The 21,495-nt window shown below is 38.4% G+C and overlaps 1 protein-coding gene across 28 annotated transcripts in view; it reads right to left on the bottom strand.

Moving 5' to 3' along the window:
- The window catches only part of Cdk12 (cyclin dependent kinase 12), a 110,581-nt gene that overhangs the window by 67,829 nt on the left and 21,257 nt on the right, over positions 1–21,495 (bottom strand). For all 28 annotated transcript variants that reach the window (XM_076543313.1, XM_076543315.1, XM_042282734.2 and 25 more), the window contains exons 6-10: positions 18,676–18,865; positions 11,440–11,496; positions 10,448–10,549; positions 5,518–5,595; positions 87–203 (exon numbers count right to left, since the gene is read on the bottom strand). In XM_076543313.1, the coding sequence (XP_076399428.1) occupies positions 87–203; positions 5,518–5,595; positions 10,448–10,549; positions 11,440–11,496; positions 18,676–18,865 (544 nt within the window). The remainder of the gene's footprint in view (positions 1–86; positions 204–5,517; positions 5,596–10,447; positions 10,550–11,439; positions 11,497–18,675; positions 18,866–21,495) is intronic.

The raw sequence follows: 21,495 nt of genomic DNA, 5'->3' as shown, positions 1-21,495 counted from the left end.
TAGTAAGTTGGGCTTAACAGTAAAAGTCAAGTCCCAACAAAAGCTGCAAAGAGAAAGGAGATATAATATGATTGTGTGAAACTCACAAAGAGAATTCTTCTCTTAGACGTCTTCTATATTGCTTCTTGGGTTTCATGGTGTTGAAGTAGGGCAGCTTGATAACATCAGGCCACACTGCTGGACAAGGGCTACCACAGAGACGACTGAAAAGAAAGCAAAAGCTGAGTGCAATGAAGCGAATCACCAGTATCATGACTTCTAGAGGTTCTTGAAGGAGAAATTATCTCCTGGGATCTGAGGAAATCTATGGTTTATCATATTAGTAGGTATTTTTAAAAAAAGTGAAGTATGACCTTACTGCTCTAAGGAAAAGCAATAAGAGAACTGGTTACAAGAAAACATACTGGAACCCAGCGCACGCCTTTAATCCCAGCACTCGGGAGGCAGAGCCAGGTGGATCTCTGTGAGTTCAAAGCTAGCCTGGTCTATAGGGTGAGATCCAGGACAGGCACCAAAACGACATAGAGAAACCCTGTCTCGAAAAAAAAAAAAAAAAAAAAAAAAAAAAAATTAAAAAAAAGAAAAAGAAAACATACTGGAAATACTGAAAGACAGCAAGTACTGAAAGTACAATCCAAAACGATTCACATATTTTGTAAAACATGTTCTTGCCTATGAAGATTCACATCATCAATTTTATTCAATTTAGTTAAAATTAATTTCTTATCTTCTTTTTTTGGACCAGTTCTCTCGATTATGCAGCCCTGGCTTTCCAGGACACATTACATAGATCAGAATAGCCTTGAACTTTGAATTCAAGAACCTTCCTATTCTTCCAGAGGCTGAGATTAAAAACATTGGCCACCCCACACTAAGGAGCATTAATTTCAAACAGTACAAATTGTAAGAGTTGGTGTACGCCTTTAATCTCAGCACTTGGGAGGCAGTGGCAGGTGGATCTCTGAGTTCAAGGCCATTCTAGTCTACAGAGCAACTTCCAGGACAGCCTGGGCTACAGAGACCTTGTTATCTTTGTTTGTTTGTTTCTTTCTTTCTTTCTTTTTTTTAATTATATATACAGTGTTCTGCCTGCATGATTACAGATGGTTGTAAGCTACCATATAGTTGCTAGGAATTGAACTCAGGACCTTTGGAAAAGCAGCCAGTGCCCTTAACTACTGAGCCATGTCTCTAGCCCTTTTGTTTCTTTTTTGAAAAGAAAGAAATGTTTATTGATAACTGAGCATGTATTACTATTACAATAATGAGTTATATATCACCTTTTCCCATTTATTTTATTAAAGAAGGGGAAAAAAAGTCATACATGCCTATAATCCCAGCATTTAGGAGATTGAGGTTAAAGGACTGTGAATTTGTGGTCAGTAGGGCTTATAAAGAGACTCTTCTTCAAAATGAAAAATCAAACAAAAATAACCAAAAGAAAAACAAGGGAAAGGAACAGAAAAAGGAAAGGAAAAAGAAGAAAGCAAAGTATAGCAAGAGAGGCTCAAATTCCATTCTCCAAGCCTTCTCCAAATTGCATATTCATAGATTACATTTTAAAACTGTGGGTAGACAGACAGCTCAGTGAGAAAAGACTCCTCTTGCCAAGCCTTATGACCTGAGTTCAAGCCTCGGGACCTACATGGTGGAAGGAGGAAGAAAACATGTACTCCACAGAGAATTATGTTCTTTGTTTCTTTTTCGAGACCGAGTTTCTCTGTGTAGCTCTGGCTGTCCTGGAACTCAGAGATCTGCCTGCCTCTGCCTCCCAAATGCTGGACTAAAGGCGTGTGCCACCACAGCCCAGCTACACTCCTTTTCTTGAACTGAGCTACACTTAAGAATAAAGTAGCCACCCAAAGAAACAGCATCCTTTATTTGTGTATATGTGTATGCATATAGAGGCCAACCTCAGATGATGTTCCTTAAATGTTATTCACCTGAAGGCTTTCTCATGAGGCCTAAAGCTTGCTGAAGTGGCAACAGTGGCTAGTCAATGAGTGCCAAGATCACCTCTTTCTGCCTCACCAGCAGCCACAAGCATGCAACATCACATCTAGCTTTTTAAAATATAGGTTCTGAGGATCAAATTCAGCTTATCATAACCACACGATAAATACTTTACTACTGAGACATCTACCCAGCCCCCATTTTACTTTTTATTGTTTTAATGAGTTCAATTACATTTATTTAGTTTTTATGGGAAGTGGTGCATATGCCATTTCTCTTCTTTTACCCTGTGGGTCCTGCAGAAGGAACTTAGGTTGTCAGGCTTAATGGTAAGCACCTGTGTACCCAAGAAGCCATCTCACTGGGTGGGCCACTGTAAGTTTGATTCTACAAACACTGACACCACCACTAACCATTGAGCATCATGTGAGGAGCTGAGGTTTGTTGGATCATTTTTCAAGGAGATCAGTCTGAAAAATATTTTTTCAGCAAATTTTTTTACATTTATTATTGTGCACATATCAAACTCAGTGGACAACTTTTGGTAGTCTCTCCTATTATCATGTGAGAGTACCATCAAGCTTGGTTGGAAGCAAGTGTTTTTACCTGTTGAGCCATCTTGCCAGTTTTTTCTACTTCTATTTTTGAGATGGAGACTTACATGACTGCCAAGGCTGGCCCTGAACTCTCGAGCTTAAAGGATTCTTACTGCCTTGGCCTTCTATATAGCTGGTAGTAAAAGCACCACTGTGCTCAAATATAGCGTATTTGTATATGACGAATAAAAATATGAAGTTAAGACTTAGATATTACAGAGCTGGAGAGGTGGCTCAAAGGTTAAAAGCACTTTAAGTAGGATCCAAGTTCAGTTTCCAGCACCCACATGGCAGGCTTTATAACTCCAGTTTTACAGGATCCAACAGCACCATGCATGCATGTGGTGCAATTACATATATGCACTCAAATACATAAGGAACAGAACCCAGATACTCCTCAAGAATAGGAAGAGCTCTCAACTGCTGAGCCATCTCTCCAGTCCCCTAAAACATAATTTCTATGTCCACACGCTAACAAAAAGAAGAGATGGTAAGCTGGACTGAGCAAAGAGGAATTTATTGTATCATTTGATGGAATAACTGAAAAATGTTATAGAAATTGGAGGATTCAATTATCTATTCATTATCTAGTTTTAAAAGTGTGGGTTATATGGGGCTGGAGAGATGGTTCAGTGGTTAAGAGCCCTTGGCTGCTCTTCCAGAGGTCCTGAGTTCAATTCCCAGCAATTACATTGTGGTTCGCAACCACCTGTAATTAAAATCTGGTGCTCTCCTCTGGTCTGTAGGCAGACATACAGGCAGAACATTGAATACATAATAAATAAGTAAACCTTTAAAAAAATAATAAAGTGTGAGTTATGACTAATGATTGCATAACTGGATCATGACAAATTTGGCAACAGTAATACATAAAAAAAACCCAAAAAACTAAAAATCAACTGTGTAATAAGTCTGAGATTTTTCTGGCACCACTCCCCAGTGTTGTGCTGTATGACTTCACTGAAATCTTGACTGAGTACACAACAACCTTGCACTGTGAGTGATATAATCCCAGAGAATGCTGATGAACACTGTCTGAAATACCCCAGCTCAGAACTGAGACTATCGTGCTGTAAACTCAGTGTCTTACTGTATTTATAGCTTTTGGTTCTTTTAAAAACATACTGGCTTAATGAAGAAAAACTAGTTGGGTGTCCTCATCGTGCATGCCTTTAATCCCAGCATTCGGGAGGCAGAGTTAGTTGGATCAAGGCTAGTCTGGTCTACAAAGCCAGTTCCAGTCAGCCAGGGGTAAACAGAGAAGCCCTGTCTTGAAAAAAACAAAATAGAAAAAAAAAAGAAAGGAAAACAAAGGCTTTAGCCTTTAATCTCAGCACTCCAAAGGCAGGAGGATTTCTATGAGGTCCAAACCAGACTGGTCTACAAATCAAGCTCTAAGACAGCCAAGACTGTCCCCCCAAAAATAAAAAAAGGGAAAGCTTTCAATAAATTTGTACGGATGGAGAGATGGCTCAGTAGTTAAGAGCACTGACTGCTCTTACAAAGGACCCAGGTTCAATTCCCAGAACACACATGGCAGTTAAAAACTGTGTGTAACTCCAAGATCTGACACCCTCACACAGACATACATACATGAAAAAACAAGGCACATAAAATAAAAATATATAAAAAAATTAAAAATAAATAAAGCCCTACCATCATTCTGTTTTTTTAAAAGATTTATTTATTTATTTGATGTGTATGAGTGCTCTATCTGCATGCACACCTTTATTTCAGATGAGAGCATCAGATCACACGATCAATGATTGTATGCCTGCATGTGGTTGCTGGGAGTTGAACTCAGAAACTCTAGAAGAGCAGTCACTGCTCTTAACCACTGAACCATCTCACCAGCCCCCTACCATCATTCTTAGGGATGTAAGTATCAAATTAGTATTACTTTTAGATTGTACTATGTTAGAATATTTGATATTAGAAACTGCCATTTGAGTTAATCACTAGAGTTTCACTAAAAAATTAAATGAATTTCCAACTATTTCTTTTATTTACATTATTAATGTTGAGATAAGGTCTCACTATGTAGTGCTGCTGACTTGTCTAGAACTCACGATGTATAACAGGTCTGCCTCTAGCTTCCCAAGTGCTGGGATTAAAGGCACGTGCCACGATGCCTGGTTTCCTTTTTTTTTTAATTTACTTTTATTTTATGTGCATTGGTGTTTTGTCTGCATGTATGTCTGAGAGGGTGTCAGACTGCCTGGAATTGTAGCCACAGATAGTTCTGAGCTGCCATGTGGGTGCTAGGAATTGTACCCACATCCTTTGCAAGAGCAGCCACTGCTCTTAACTACTAAGCCAACTGTCCAGCCCCATTTGGTTTCTTCATTTTTTCCCCCTGATTATTTCTTCCTTTGCCTGTTCTGCCCATCAGTGTTTGTGCAAGTCATTGTACAAGTAGTGGTATTCATTCTCTTCTATCATGGGATCCTAAGATGGAAAGGTTGTAAGTTCATAAGGCTGACATCTATATGCATGAGCCCACACTTAAATTAAAAATTAAAATGAATTGTAAAAATAAACAAGCATATCTATTTGATCAATATACAAGTTTAACTTCACCTTTAATAAATTGTAAAATTAAGTTTATGCCAAAAATTACTTTACAATCAATTCAAAATTTATCATCAGTACATGTTTGATTTGTAAACTTATTATATACATTATATACATCTATTACCCATGGTTGTGTAAAAAACTTCTCAGGTGAAAATAGGTTATAAGTGAAAGAAGTTTAAGAAGTTCTCCTTTAGCTGGGTGGTAGTAGCGAATGCCTTTAATCCCAGCACTCTAGAGGCAGAAATAGGCAGATCTCTGTGAGTTCAAGGCCAGCCTGGTCTACTGAGTGAGTTCAAGGACAGGCTCCAAAGATACAAACCAAACCAACAACAACAACAAGAAGTTCTTATTTATCATACGCAAGCACTTAAGAGCATATGTGTCACTGTACCTGATCAGTTCTAGCTGAGCTAGTTCCAAATTGGCTTGAAAAATAGGTTTCTTGGTGAACAGTTCCCCAAGGATGCATCTAAAAAGAATAAAATTCAAAGGTCAGAAAGAAATACATTGAGCTTATCTAAAGTGTGTCTCAATAAACATTTATAGCATCCTGGGTTACATGCAATATACTGTGTGGTAAAATTAGCCCAGGACTTCAGTGTCTCAGTTTCCTAAAAGATAAAAACAACTTCTTGTAGTAAAAACAGACATTATAAAGGATTTAAATTTGCCAGCAGATCAAACTCTGCTGCCTATAGACAATAGTCCTTTATAAGCAAAAGGAGCTAAGAGTTCTTCATCTCTGTCACACCATGGTAATCTAAGGAAATACAGATAATTTTACAAGGATGGTTAGCAGTTTCTACAAAGAAACCCCTCTGGCAATATATTTACAAAGATACCAATGTGTTATCAGATAAAATGAATTAAATCAAGACTTAAATAAATTCTGTCTAAATACCTTTGTTATTTTGAAATGGACACTCAGCGCTATGGAGATGGTTCAGTAGGTAAAGCAAGTATTGAGACCTGTGTGTGAATCTACAGAAGCCACTTAAAGCTGAGTGTGATTGAGTGCCTATAATCCCAGTGATCCTATAGCAAGATGGGAGACAAAGGCAAGAAGAGAATCCCTTGAAGTTAGGCCAGCAGTGAATAACAAAAGGGAAACACACATCCCTCATTCTCACATGCATACACATCACACATGTAACACAATATAAATGAATAAAACAAAACAAAACTTTAGAAAAAAAAAAAACCAAACATCAGGGCTAGAGAACTATCTCAGTGGTTAAGATCACTTGTTTTTGAAGAGGACCTGGGTTCAATATCTAAGCAACTACAAGGTAGCTCACAACAATCTGCAATCCCACTTTCAGGGGATCTAATACCTTCTTCTGAGATCCTCAGGCACCAGGCATATGGTGGAAAAGATACACACATACACAGAGACAAAGTATTTGCACACATAAAATAAAATAAACTTAAAAAAAGCAGGAGCATGTCGGGCAGTGATGGTGCATCCCTCAATCCTAACATTTGGGAGGCAGAGATATGTATCTCTCTGAGTTGGAGGCCAGTCTGGTCTTTATAATGAGTTTCAGGACAACCTCAAACTGTTTCCAAAAAAGATTTTTTTTTTAAATGCATGGCACTGGTTATTTTAATGTACTTTTTGTTGGGTTTTAGGAACATATAGTCTCATGCAGCCTAGGCTGGCCCTGAACTCCCAATTTTCCAGCCCCCACTTCAAAAATGTCAGGATTTCAGGCTTCTACCACCACCCTGGGCTCTGTACCAATTTTCATTTAAATAGAGTATTTTTACTAATTCTTTGAGAATTTTATATGATGTATTTTGATCATATTCAACCCCCACTTAAAAAACCATTTATTTTTTATTATTTATGTGTGGGTTTCTTGGAGTCTAGAAAAAATATTTTATCCCCTTGAGCAGGAATTACAGGTATTACCTATTATGTATACTGGAAACTGATCCATGGCCATCCTCAGAAAGAGCAGCAAATGCTCTTAAGTGCTGAGCCATCTCTGCATCCCCCAAGATTTATATTTAAAATTATATGTATTGTGTGTGTATGAGCATGTATGTGAGTATCACATATACATGGAGATCAAAGTTATTAAGATCCCCCAGGATTAGAGTTATGGATTGATGCTGAGAACCAAACCTGGGTTCCTCAGTGAGAGCATCAAGTGCTATTAATCACTAAGCAAACTTTATTGGCTCCAGCCCCTCTATCAGCATTTACTTCTTCTTCTTCCTCTTTTTGTTTTGTTTTTCAAGACAGGGTTTCTCTTTATAGCCCTGGCTGTCCTGAAACTCACTCTGTAGACCAGGCTGGACTCAAACTCACAGAGATCCACCTGCCTCTGCCTCCCAACTGCTGGGATTAAAGGCGTGCACCACCACCACCACCACCACCACCACCACCACCACCACCACCACCACCACCACCACCACCACCACCACCACCACCACCACCACCACTGCCAGGCCCCTTCTTCCTCTTTCTCTTATTCTTTCTTCTTTTCTTTGAGAAAGGGCCTCACAATGTATACCTGGCTGGCTTAGAACTTGCTATACAGATCAGGCTGGCCTCAATCAGAGATCCACTTGCTTCTGCCTCTCAAGTGCTAAGATTAAAGGCCTGCATCACTATGACTCACTTTATTAGCATTTTTAACCTAAAATGGCCAAATTTTTACTTCTCCTATAATTTGCTTTATTAGCTTTTCTAGTGTCTTCCCTAATTTGACTGGCTGGTAACTAATTCTTTCAAACTTTAGTCAGCAATAGAATAAGAATAAATAAAGCTTGTTTCCAATATTAACTGTCAAATTAACTTCTAAACACAGTTTTAAACCAACTAGTAAAATAGAAGACCCTGAATGGGGGGGGGGAACACACAAGTTCCAGATAGGGTTTTTTCTATATAGCTCCGGCAGTCCTAGAACTCATTCTGTAGACCAGGCTGGCCTCGAATTCAGAGTTCCATTTGCCTCTGCTTCCTGGGTTCTGGGATTAAAGGTGAGCACCACAACTACCCAGCTATATCTTGAACTCTTAATCGTCCTGACTCCACTTGTCAATTGCTTCATATAATTTGTTAAACTAGTTTTTCTTATTATCTACCCAGATTTGTATATTTAAGTGCTAAAAAGACAACTATGTGCCACCACACTGGCTCCGCTTCAGAGTTCTCTTTGGTTTGTTTCCAGTCCTTTGGTGTGAAAGACTTCTTTAATATGTAATCAACATTTTAGTCATCACAGTAAGCAAGCAGGTCGTACAGACTGTAAAAAGCCCACCAATACAACTATAAATTCTGCCCATGCATCTTGTTTTTCCTTTTGTTTTGTTTTTTGAAATAGAGTCTCTCATGTAGCCCAGGTTGGCTTCAAGGATGACTCTGAACTCAATTTTCCTGCACCTAGCTCTTCCTTATTCACCTTAATGAGTTAACTTTCTAGTTTAGCTATAATAAAACGAGATAGTACTTTTGAATATAAATATACCCAGTTTCAGTCATTTAAACTAAAGCATCATTTGATTAAGGCAGGCTACCATTTTGTTGAATTTTAAAAATAAGAACCACAGCACTCCTCTTTAAAACTTACAATAGAGGAAGGGGGGAAATGGGAAAGATGACACACTATTTTAGGAAGTAAGTATGTGGCACTCATAACCAACAAAAGGTGACAGCAGGGGGCCACACCACATACAAATCACAAATGTGAACCATTTAAAATATTTAGGACCCTTGCATGGTGGTACATGCCTTTAAGCACCTGAGGGGAGAGGGAGGCTGAGTCAGGTAGAGCCCTGAGAACTTCAAGGAACTTCCCATCCAGCCAGAGATACCTATCAGGACCCTGTCTCAAAAGAATAAATAAAAATAAAAACACTGATCCTTAACATAAAAAATGTAGCTTTTAAATTCCATTTTCAAGCCAGAAATGGTACATATATCTGCAATCCCAACACTTAGCAGTTGGATGCAGATGAATTAGGAATTGAAGGACTTCTTGGGCTATACAGTGAGTTTGTTGATAATCTGGGCTAAATGTGACATCTTAAAAGAAAAATTTTTTCAGAGTATCTGTGTTGGTGCACACTTACAACCCCAGCATTTGGGAGGAAAAGGTAGGAAAACTGCCACAAATATGAAGCCAGACTAGTCTATATAGTAAACCAACATAACCAGGGTTAGAGAGACCCTGAGTAGAAAATCAAAAGGAAGGAAGAAAAGAGAAGGGAGTGGGAGGAAACAGATAAAAAGAACACTCCTTAAGAGATATAAAGCTAGAACAACAACAACAAAAACAACAACAACAAAAAAAAAAAAAAAAAAAAAACAAGGAAGACAACTCAACAACTAACCCGATCAAATTTAGACTAGACTAAGATTAGGAAGTTTGAACAAGAACTAATACAGTAAAGAAGGGAGAGATGGATAGAATATCAAGACTACTTGCTTTACTTGAAGATAACCAGAGTTTGGTTCCCAGCACCATGTCAGGACGCTCACAACTGCCTACCTAGCTCCAGCGGATTGGACACCCTTTCCTGGGTTATGTGGGCACTCCCACAAACTTGGCATATGCTCGCACCGCTCTGTCCTATTCTCTCCTTTTCATTCTCTTCTCTCTCCCTCTTACACACATACACAAATCAAATATGTATTTTTAAAAAAGAGTACAATTATTACATCAAACATGTAAGTCTACCAGTTCCTAATGAACCTAATAAACAAGAAAACAAATAAATCAAATCTTCTCACTGGTTATTTTTTCAGGACAGTAGAAAAACCACCTTACTACTATGAAAACTAGAAAACAAAATGAAATAACTAGCCTTTTGCAATACTGAAGAGTAAACACAGGATTTCACATACTATATTAGGCAGGCAAGTCATTGAGCTATATAATCCCATTCCTAGCATTGTTTTTGTTTTTTGTGATAGTGACAACAAAAACCCAGACTACGAGAAGTCTATAGAATAGATGATCCAGCTTTCCCTAAAGAAACTGTTAAGGAAACAAATGAAAATCAAGAGAGATGGAAAGGGAATGTTAATTAAAAGACTTGAGCTAAGCTGGGCATAGTGATATATGCTTCTTTTCCCAGCTAACTGGGGGCTGAGACAGAAGCATTACCAGATTCAGGAAAGACTGGGCCAATGAAGTAAGTTGCTAAGTGGTTTCCTTTTTTAAAAAAATAAAATTTCTATCTATATTTATGTATGCGTGTAAGTGTGCATACACTTAGGAAGAAAGACAAATGGCTAATAAAGAGACAGAACAGTATATGCTAATACTATGTGAGTTACAGACAAAACAAAAGGTTAAGAGTCTTACCCACAGCTCCAAACATCAATGGCTGGTGTATATCTTTCCTCTCCCAGCAGCAGTTCTGGAGGTCGATACCACAGAGTAATAACTTTATTTGTGTAAGGGCGACTGAAATATAAAACCATCAGGTTGTAAATGTACAATGGCTTTTGATGGAAAATATGTAACTAAACTTGTAGTCCAATTTGTGTTAACTTATTTCAGTGAAGGGCTGATTGAAGAATTCAGACAGTGTCTAAGAGCTGCATGGCATGGTGGCAAATGTGTATAATGCCAGCATCCGCAAACGTGGAAGACACTCAAGACATAAATGTACACAAACACAAACACACATGACACACACAACTCAAATTTCAGTGGGATTTGATACCTTTTCAGTTAAGTGTATGAAAGCAATACACACACACACACACACACACACACACAGTCTTTTTTAAAAAATGAAGGGGCTGGAGAGAGGACTCTGTTCTTCCAAAGGTCCTGAGTTCAATACCCCAGCAACCACATGGTGGCTCACAACCATCTGTAGTAAGATCTGGTGCCCTCTTCTGGCGTGTAAGCATACATGCTGACAGCGCACTGTATACATATAAATAAATAAATTAAAAAAACAGTGAAGGCTGGGCATGGTGGCCCACTCTTTAATTCCAGCACTCTGCAGACAGACTACAGGTGTATTTTTGAGTTCAAGGCTAGCCTGATGAATTCTAGGACATGAGTGTAACATAAAGAAACCCTGTCTCAAAAACAAACAAAAAAACAAGCAAATAAACAAAATACATCTAGGTGGTAACAACATTCAAATATTTAAGGAGCTCTAAAAGTCACTGTAATTTGTAGAATGTTAGAGTATCAGAAAATTAAAAGGTTTCCTCTCTAATCCCCACACTCAGTTTTACTTTTTTTTTTGAGAGAATGCTCTTGCCATGCCAAAGTTGGCCTTGAATCATGGGATACAAGTAAAACTTTCCCACATGTAGTTTTGATGAATGCCTCACCTTTCTTCGGAGTTATAGAGCCGAGCAAGTCCAAAATCTGCTAGTTTGATTTGCCCACTGTAAAACAAACAAACAATTATTTACATAAGTAAAAGGAGTAGCTCTCAAACGACGCTTGTAAACTTAAGTGTCAATTGAACACCTAAAAGAATTATAAAAAATAGTTTTAATGCCTGGTATTTCTAAAGTTAAAGGTTACCCTCCCAAGTTGTACTTCTCCTGAAAAAGTTTGTAATGACATATGCTATTATTGCATTTTTTAAATTTGATTTCTAATTTTTTTATTTTCGTTTTTACCATGGAGTCTACATACATTACCCAGTTCGGTCTCCTGCTCCTAGACTTAAGCAATCACCTCACCTGAACCCTGTCAAGAACTGTGACTATAGGTAAATATCTCCCACAATGGTTTTAATTATTTGTTTTTTTTATTATTTTTTATTTTAAGGCAGGAATTTACCACATAGCCCTGGCTGGCCTCAACCTCACTGTGTAGACTATGCTGGCCTTGAATTTGGAGCTCTACCCTCTCTGCATCCTTATGCTGAGATTAAAGGTGTGCAACATCACACTTGGCCTTTCAATTTTTTTATTTTTATTTATTTATTCATTCATTCATTTATTTATTTGGTTTTTCAAAAGAGGGTCTCTCTGTGTAGCTTTGGGCCTTTCCTGGGTCTCGCTCTGTAGACCAGGCTGGCCTCACACATACTCACAGCGATCCGCCTGCCTCTGTCTCCCAGTGCTGGGAATTAAAGGTGTGCGCCACCACCAGCCAGCTTAAATATTTACTTGGTACTAGACATCTGTGTCTCCTACCTGCTAAAGTAATACCTAATGATGGAAAGGGAGAAAAAAAAAGAAATGGTCTGTTCTAGACTAAGAGATAGTAAGGCCAGGCATGATGGCACATACTTCTAATCCTGGCATTAGCGGCAAGGGGTTCAAGGTTCATGGCCAGCTTGGGCCTCAGGGTGAGATCCTATCTCAAAGTACCAAAAATTGGAGAAATCAGCTAAGTGGCAGAGAACATGCAACCCTAAGGCCCTAAGTTTGATCCCTAACACCACATAAAAACAAACAAACAAAAAAGCAACAACAAAAAACTTTCCTATGCTTCATTCTCATAAATCATGAATCCAGTAACAGGTTTTAGTTCATGAATCTATACTTTTCCACCCACAGTGCTGGGGACTAAACACAGGGCCTCACACATACTTGGCAAGCATTCTGCAACCCCTACTTCTGAGCTCCTAAATCTGTATTTATCTTTCTTTTCTTTTTGAGATAGGGTCTCACTTAAAACCCAGGCAGGCCTAAGAACTCGCCTGGACTAGCCTTAAATTCATAGTAATCCTCCAGTGCCAGCTTCCCAATTGCTGAAATTATTGGCAAAAAGCCATTACACCTGGCTCTGAATGTGCATTTCTAACAAGCCCACACACAATACTAATAGAGCTGGTCGGAAAAACCATAATTTGATAATCACTGCTTTATTTATTGAGTCTACATGTTGTTATGGACTACAGGCTGTCCCCAAATAATAATCTTTATGCCTCTGCACTACCATACGCAGTTTGATACATATTCCTTTAAAGGAATCACAATCATCTCTGACTCTGTTTGGTAGTGTCTGTCTAATTTTACCACCACCTCCTCCTCCTCTTCCTTTTCCCTCTCTCTTCAACCTCCTCCCCATCTCTTGCAGTACTAGGTATTAAACTCAGGTACACGTATCTGCTAAGTGCTATACTACTGAACTACATTCCCAACCCTCAGTATACAGTGATGTCAAGGAATAATTTAAGAAAATTAAACACATAGGGTTGGAGAGATGGCTCAGAGGTTAAGAGCACTGGCTGTGCTTCCAGAGATTCTGAGTTCTTCCCAGCAAGCACAATGGCCTCACAAGCATCTAGTGGGATCTGATGCCCTCTTCTGGCATAAAGTTGTACATGGAGACAGAACACTCATAGATAAAATAAATCTTAAATAAAATTGGGGCACTTACTTAAAAATTATTAACTACTCAGAATTTCAGAATTATTGTTTATTTATCTAAATTTAAGCAGTCTATTTTAATATATTTTATAGCACTGCTACCTTTGTAGAATGAAATACTAACAAAAGTTTTTTTGGAAGGAACTGACAGCATCTGAGGTACCTGATAGCTCAGGTAAGACAAAACTCTGATAGCAGGGACTGGAGAAATGGCTCAGCAGTTAAGAGCACTGACTGCTCTTACAGAGGACAATTACAAGCACCCACATGGTGGCTCACTATGACTACAGTTCCAGGGTATCAGAAATACTTACACAGGCATACACATAGGTAAAACACCAATGCACATACATAACTATATAATCAGATAGTAAAGAAAAGAGGTTATCCTAAGAGGTGCTCCCCAAAAGTATGAGCAAAAGGACAGAATATTAAAACAAGAAAAATAACAGCAACAAAATTTTACATTAAATCAACCACTATCATTCATAGTAATGAGTCTGGACATCTTTACCCACTTGCCCAAAATATTCCTTCTTTACTGTATGAAACAGGATCTCACTACATTATCCAGTCTTGGCTTGAATTCATGATAATCCTCTAGCTTTAGCTTCACAAAAGTAGGGATTAAAAGCATGAGCCACTTTATCTGGCTCATAATATTTTAAAGTTTAATAATTTATAAGCAAATCCCAAGAAAAGAAAAACAGTAAAAAAAAAAAAAAAAAAACCTATGTTCTACCAAGAAAAACAGAGCTCCTCAAATTTCTTGAGGATTGTTCTTCTGAGGTCTCAAGAGGACCCAAAACACAAGGTACAAAGCAGAACTAAAAGTTAAAAGAACATATCTATGGAAATTATGCTGGCCTTTAACATCACCAGCATTATTTGCTGCATGAATCATAGTAGGGACTAAGAAAAGTATTTCTTCACTTGTTAGGTTATTTATTTAGTTCTATCGTTTTTGTTTTTTGTTGAGACAGGGTTTTCTGTGTAGACCTGGCTGTCCTAGAACTTGCTCTGTAGACTAGCCCGGCCTTGAATTCAGAGATCTGCCTACTCTGCCTCCCCAGTGCTGGGATTAAAGGTGGTTAGTCTTTACTTCAGTGTGTATGCCATGGTGTGTGTGTGTGTGTGTGTGTGTGTGTGTGTGTGTGTGTGTGTGTGTGAGAGAGAGAGAGAGAGAGAGAGAGAGAGAGAGAGAGAGAGAGAGAGAACACATCTTGCTCCCTATGAGTTCTGGGGACTGAACTATCATCATGCTTGACAAGAGCCATCGCACTGTCCCTTGTTTATTTCTTGTGATGCTGTGAACTGAACTTAGAACCTCACATATACTAAGCAAAAACTCTGATACTAAGCTATATTCCCAGCACATTTATTACTTTATTATACTAAAGATAGCTGAAGCTAGCCTGAAACTCTGATGTGGAAGTACAGCCAAATTTTGGCATATACAAAAGAATGAAAACCCTATTATTTTATATATTATATCCCAATGACAAGAAGAAATAGATACACATAGAAATAGCAAAGAAAACTTTCTGAGACCATGATTTTAAAATGTCTTTTGAAATGATCTTCAAGTACTCAACAATTTTATTTCTTCCAAATTTAACGGTCTATCATATTATACTTCCTTTCCTTGATTGTGCTGCATATTTGCTTACCCTTCACTCCACTAATGTCACCTCTGACCTTTTACTTGGCAAACTTTCTTCTTAAGTGTTCTAATTTGGTATTTAAGATCTATGACTACTCCCTTTGTAAACATGACCGCATTGCAGTTAAGTATATTCCTTATTCCTATCACGGCCATTTCTCTTGGATTCTACTTATTTTATTATTCAGACAGGCTCCCATTATGTAGATCAACCTGCCTCTGCCACCAATGACTTAAAGATACTCTCCCCTTCCTCCACCCCCCAGTGCCAACTGTGATGGTACACACCTTTAATCCCAACATCAGAGCAGAGGCAGGTGGGCTGCTATGAGTTTCAGGCCAGCCTAATCTATAATAGTGAGTTCCAGGCCAGCAGCTTACATACTAAGACTGTCTCAATATAAGCATATAAATTACTTTTACTTGTGTATGTGTGCCTGCATGACTTTACGCACACTGCATACATGCAAGAATCCTTGATCCCAGCACTTGGCAGACAGATCTCATTGAGTTCCAGGACAGCCAGGACTGTTACACAGAGAAATCCTGTCTTGAAAAAACTAAAATAACAACATAAAAAAAATCCTCAGAGGTTAGAAATGGGCAGTGGATGCCTTGGAATTGGAATTGGCTGTGAGCTCTTCTGTGCATACTAGGAACCAAACCCTGGCTAGCCAAAAGCAGAAGTACTCTTAACCACTGAACTATCTCTAGCCCTTATGGTATTTTTAACAGGTTTCCCTTTATTTAGTCTCTCGCCGCATACTATTAGTAGCCTTCTACAACAGAAAGCCAGGTACCTCTAATACAGTAGACCTCAAGTTGGGTGTGGTACAGCTCATCACTTGGAAGGCTGAAGCAGGAGGATCACTATGAGTTAGAAGACACTCTAGGTTACAGAGTGAGACACTCATTCATTTTAAAAAACTAAAATAACAAAAGACCCATGCATAATTGGTCTTTTTTATACTTATATAACAAATACAATGGAAACCAGCCTAGCTCTTCTCCCCCCTATTGCTTACAACCTCTTACATTTTCTCCTGGCCATCTCATGCCACTCTTGAGACCAATATGGCCAGGAGACTCTCCAGCTTCCTTAAGAATGCCTGGACAGGGGCTGGAGAGATGGCTCAGAGGTTAAGAGCACTGACTGCTCTTCTGGAGGTTCTGAGTTCAATTCCCAGCAACCACATGGTGGCTCACAACCATCTGCAATGAGATCTGGTGCCCTCTTCTGGCCTGCAGTCATACATGCTGTATACATAGTAAATAAATAAAATCTTAAAAAAAAAAAAAAAAAAAAAAAAAAGAATGCCTGGACAAAGGAGACCAGAGGGGAGGGTGAGAGAAGACCTTTGAGTACACAGAACTAAGTGAGCAGGAGTAGATACTTGACTGATCAAGTTGACTTGTGGCTCCCAACATCTCAACTAGTAACCATGTCAGAGTTCAATTTAGTGTGAAATTCAGTATGACTCTGAGAAGTCAGGGAAGGGGGAATCTCACTAAAAAAAGATATAAAACAGAACTATAACTATTACTTGCTCTGAGATAACCTCTCATGAAGAAGCAATGTGAACAGAAGAAAATATAATATTAAACGCCAAAAAGCCTCAAGCTGACAGTTATTAAATCTTCTTTCCCGTAGTACTTGGGATTGAGTTTAGGGTTATATTACTGAGTCCCAGCTATAGCCACAACTATAATGCTACTTTACCCCTCATTAAAAATTGTTTTTTCATTTTGAGGCCAGCCTGGTCTACAGACTTGAGTTCAAGGACAGACAGCTGTAACACAGAAAAACACTGTCTTGAAACCCCAATAAATAATAAACAAACAAATAAATAAAGTTTGTTTTTTCAGTTCGAGGCCAGCCTGGTCTACCGAGTTGAGTTCCAGTACCCCTCATTAAAAATTGTTTTTTCGCCATGCAGTGATGGCGCACGACTTTAATCCCGGCACTAGGGAGGCAGAGCCAGGCGGATCTCTGTGAGTTCGAGACCAGCCTGGTCTACAAAGTGAGTTCCAGGAAAGGTGCAAAGCTACACAGAGAAAGTCTGTCTCGAAAAACCAAAAAATAATTTGTTTTTTCAGTTCAGGAGGCTAGTCTGGTCTACAGAGTTGAGTTCCAGGACAGACAGAGCTATAACACAGAAAAACCCTGTCTCGAAAACCCAATAAATAAATTATAAAGGAATAAATAAATAAATAAATAAATTTGTTTTTCAGCCAGGTTGTAGTGGTGCATACCTTTAATCCTAACACTTGGTAGCAGAAGCAGAAGCCAGCCTGGTGTACAGAGTGAGTTCCAGGACAAAAAAACTGTTTTTTCATAGAGGGTCTTATTATGTATCCCTGGCTGGCCTGAAATGGCCTTGAAGGCTATAAAGTATAATTTTAAATACTACTTTACACAGACACCTTGAATGTCCTCCCCCCTTGAACGGTAGGTAAGAGTAACCTCCTCAGTAGGACATACAAGATCATAAACTGGTTCCCAGTAACAATCCGGCCTCATCTTTCACCATAATTGCTTTACTTCTTGCTCTAGTAATAATGTTATGTTTCTAGTTTAATAGACATAATACACTATTTTTTTTCCTTTTTGAGATAAGGGTCTCAAAGTTTCAGGCTGGCCATAAAACTGCTATGTGGTACTACAATCAAAGCCAGGTCTTGGTGCACACTGGCAAGTACTCTACCAATTGATATATACCCCACCCTACTTTCAAACCCTTCCTCTCTCGGTGCTGGTATTACAGGCATGTCACACTCTTTCATATGTATGTGCTTGTGTAGAAGCAATGTCACAGATTTTGAATCTTCATTATCAGTCTTTCTGATAAATTTCTAGTCATTCCTCAAAGCTACATCTTTCCAGGTGATTCTAACTTAAACAAACAAACGTGGGTATGTTGTGGTGGTATATGCCTTTGATCCCAGCACTTGGGAGACTAAGAAAGAGAATCATAGTTCAAAGCCATCTGAGCTACATACTGAGACCTTGTCTAAAACAAGTATCAAAAGATGCTTACTAAATTGAAAAATTAATAAAATTGCTTAGTTCTACTACTAAACTCAGCTGCAGAGTGTGAACTATCAGGCTTTTTAGTGTTAAAATTTGGACAATCTCAGGCAATCCAACTTCTACCACAACCACTATCACTCTGTGTGTCTGTGTGTACTGAGGTAAGGTTTTCCTCTAAAAGGAAGTAACTGACAGAGTCTCAAATGCAGCTAAAGAGGCAGGAATGTTTCTTTCCACTAAAGAATATTAAGAACCCAATGTATATTTAAGTTTATTCTGGGTAACACCACTACTTATTGACTATATGGTATATTCTCTAGTAGATCAATACCCTAGAATCTTAGCAATTAAAAAACATTTGCAATCCTACTTAATTAGTTCTAACATTAAATCAGGAAAGATGATAGAAGAGGGGAGAAGAGAGAGAGAGAGAGAGAGAGAACAATAAATGAACACATTCAACATGTATGACAAGAAAAAAATTATATAGACAAAACCCAAAAGGGAAAAAGTGACTAGCCTTAATTGGTTACTATGTTACCTGTTATTCAGCAAAATGTTAGAACACTTAATATCCCGATGGAGGAAATTCTTTTTGTGACAGTAATCCAATCCTTCCATTAGCTGTTTCATGAATGACTTGATATGGTCCTCAGAAAAGTGCACCAAACCTGATTCTAGCAGTCCCATTAAGTCATGGTCCATATATTCAAATACAAGGTAAAAGGCACCTACATAACATGGAAAAAAAAATATTGAAATAGCAATCCTCAAATTTGAATATAACTGAAGTTAACCATTCTCTCTGGAACCACTTAATTTTATAGATGAAGGACCTAAAAATTAGACTAATAAAATAACTTACCAAGGATAAATAATACTACTGGAATAAATAATTTACTTATTTGTTTATATTTATATTATAATTTATAATAAATAAGCAATAAATTAATAAATCTTGATTCCTATACTACCCATATGTGGACTATTTACATTTTAAGAGAAGTGCCGCCGGGCGGTGGTGGCACACGCCTTTAATCCCAGCACTCAGGAGGCAGAGGCAGGCAGATCTCTGTGAGTTTGAGGCCAGCCTGGTCTACAGAGTGAGTTCCAGGACAGCCAGGGCAACAGAGGATCCCTGTCTCAAAAAACCAAAAGAGAGAGAGAGAGAGACAGAGAGAGAGAGAGAGAGAGAGAGAGAGAGAGAGAGAGAGAACGAACTGCGATCATATATTACTATACTTCATGATCAGAGTCTATTAACAATTACAGACCCAATCAGTTGGCTATTTTAGTTTTTCTTCTTTTATTTTGTGTAAGACAACCATACCATGTTATAAATTGGGTACTTTTTTCTTTTTGGATGAATTTTATTTTATATATCAGTGTTTTCTCTGCATGTGTATCTGTGCACCACATCCATTCCTGATGCCTGCAGAAGGCCAGAGGATGGTACTGAATCCACTGAAACCGGAGTTACAAATGGTTATAAACTGACATGTGAGTGCTGGTAAGCAAATGAGGGTCCTTTGAGTCATCTTCTCCAGCTCTGCCCTCTTTACTCCCTTTTTAGAGAAAGGGATTACTATGTAGCTCTGGCTGGCCTGGGGCTTACTATGTTGACCAGGCTGGCCTCACAGAAGTATAGCTGCTTCTGCCTCCAGAGCACAATTCATTCACAATTGCTTATAATCACAGCTGCAGAAGATCTGACCTCACATCCACACACATGTGCTATAAACTCAGACTTACACATAAACAAAAGTAAGATAAATGTGAAAAAACTTTAAGTAATCTAAGACCTGGTAATGCAAGAAAAATATTTATGGGATGGAGAGACAATGCAGAACATTGGATGCTACACCACAGGACCAGGAATTCAGATCCAAGACTCACATTGACAATTACAAGCATCTGTGATTTTTCTTAGAAAGAGCTAGAGACAATGCTGAGCTGTTGAGTGCTGTTTTTTTAATTATATGTATCTATGTGATGGTATGTACAACTGATTAAAAGTGTGCCTGAGGGTCAGAAAAGGGTGTCAGATTACCCTGGAGCTGGAGTTACTGGTGGTTTTTGTAAACTGCCTAATCTCTACAAGACAAGTATTCACTCTCCTGTCCCTGGAAAACAATTTTTAAAAGGATGTGTTAACAAGGCATGCTGGCTCACACTTGTAATTACCAAAACTCAAGAAATTGAGACAGGAAGTTTGACAATGGCTACAAGTTGGCCTGAACTACAATGACCTTGTCTCAAAATTAAACAAACAAAAGGATATAAACTGACTATGGGGAATGCATTCTAAAAAATACAATGTTAGAGCACTGCAGTGGTCCCAGCAATTAGGAGGCAGAGGCAGGTGGAGGTCTGAATTTGAGACCAGCCTGGTCTACAGAGCAAGTTACAAGACAGCCAGGGATATTACACAGCGAAACCCTGTCTCAAAAAAAAAAAAAAAGTTAGATGTTTCACAATTGTTTAACAGCACAGACTACAGTTAGACAAACATAAATGATGCTGTTCATTATATATCTGTGATAGCAGTCGTACACATACACTTAGTTGTACAGTGCATGACTAGGTTCAATGTCGGGCAACATATGTTAGCAGTTATACACATACATGCAAATATATACACATACACCATGTATTACTAGGTTCAATGTTAGGGAACATTTGCTGGGATGGATTCAAATTAAGCCAATATAAATTTTTACTATGTTTCTTAAAATCAGACTAAACAAGTCTATCTAAGATGCTATCTTATAATTCACTGATAAAGAATGTTTAGGGGGCTAGAGAGATGGTTTAGCTGTTACCAGCACTGGTTGCTCTGGGAAAGAATCCAGGTTTGATTCCCAGAACCCTCATGTCTGTAATCCCAAGTCCAGGGGATCTCATGCCTTCTTCTGGTCTCTGGGCACCATGAACACACGCGGTATACAGACACGCGTGTAGAAAAAACACCCACACACACAAAATAAAAATAAAGTAAATCTTTTTTCTTTAATGCATTTTTTTTTGTTTAGTTGGTTTTTGAAACAGGGTTTCTCTGTATAGCCCTGGAATTCACTCTGTAGACCAGGCTGGCCTCAAACTCACATAGATCCACCTGCCTCTGACTCTTAGGTGCAGACTTTAAAGGCAAGCGCCACATGGCCTAAAATTGTGTATTTTATTAACACTGTTTTAGCAAAAACAAACAAACAAAAAAAAAAAAAAAAACACTTAAAAAAAGATTAAGTCTTTATATATCAGCCTCTGTTGGACTCAAATCTATTATGTTGACTAAGCTGGCCTTGAACTTACACTACTCAGCTCAGCCTCCAGTTGTGATTATAGTAATATAACATCATAC

Source organism: Peromyscus maniculatus, chromosome 8, assembly GCF_049852395.1.
Source record: "Peromyscus maniculatus bairdii isolate BWxNUB_F1_BW_parent chromosome 8, HU_Pman_BW_mat_3.1, whole genome shotgun sequence".
NCBI classification, from domain to species: domain Eukaryota; kingdom Metazoa; phylum Chordata; class Mammalia; order Rodentia; family Cricetidae; genus Peromyscus; species Peromyscus maniculatus.
The sequence above is the reverse complement of the archived record's forward strand: the minus strand, read 5'-3'. Positions and strand labels throughout refer to the sequence as shown.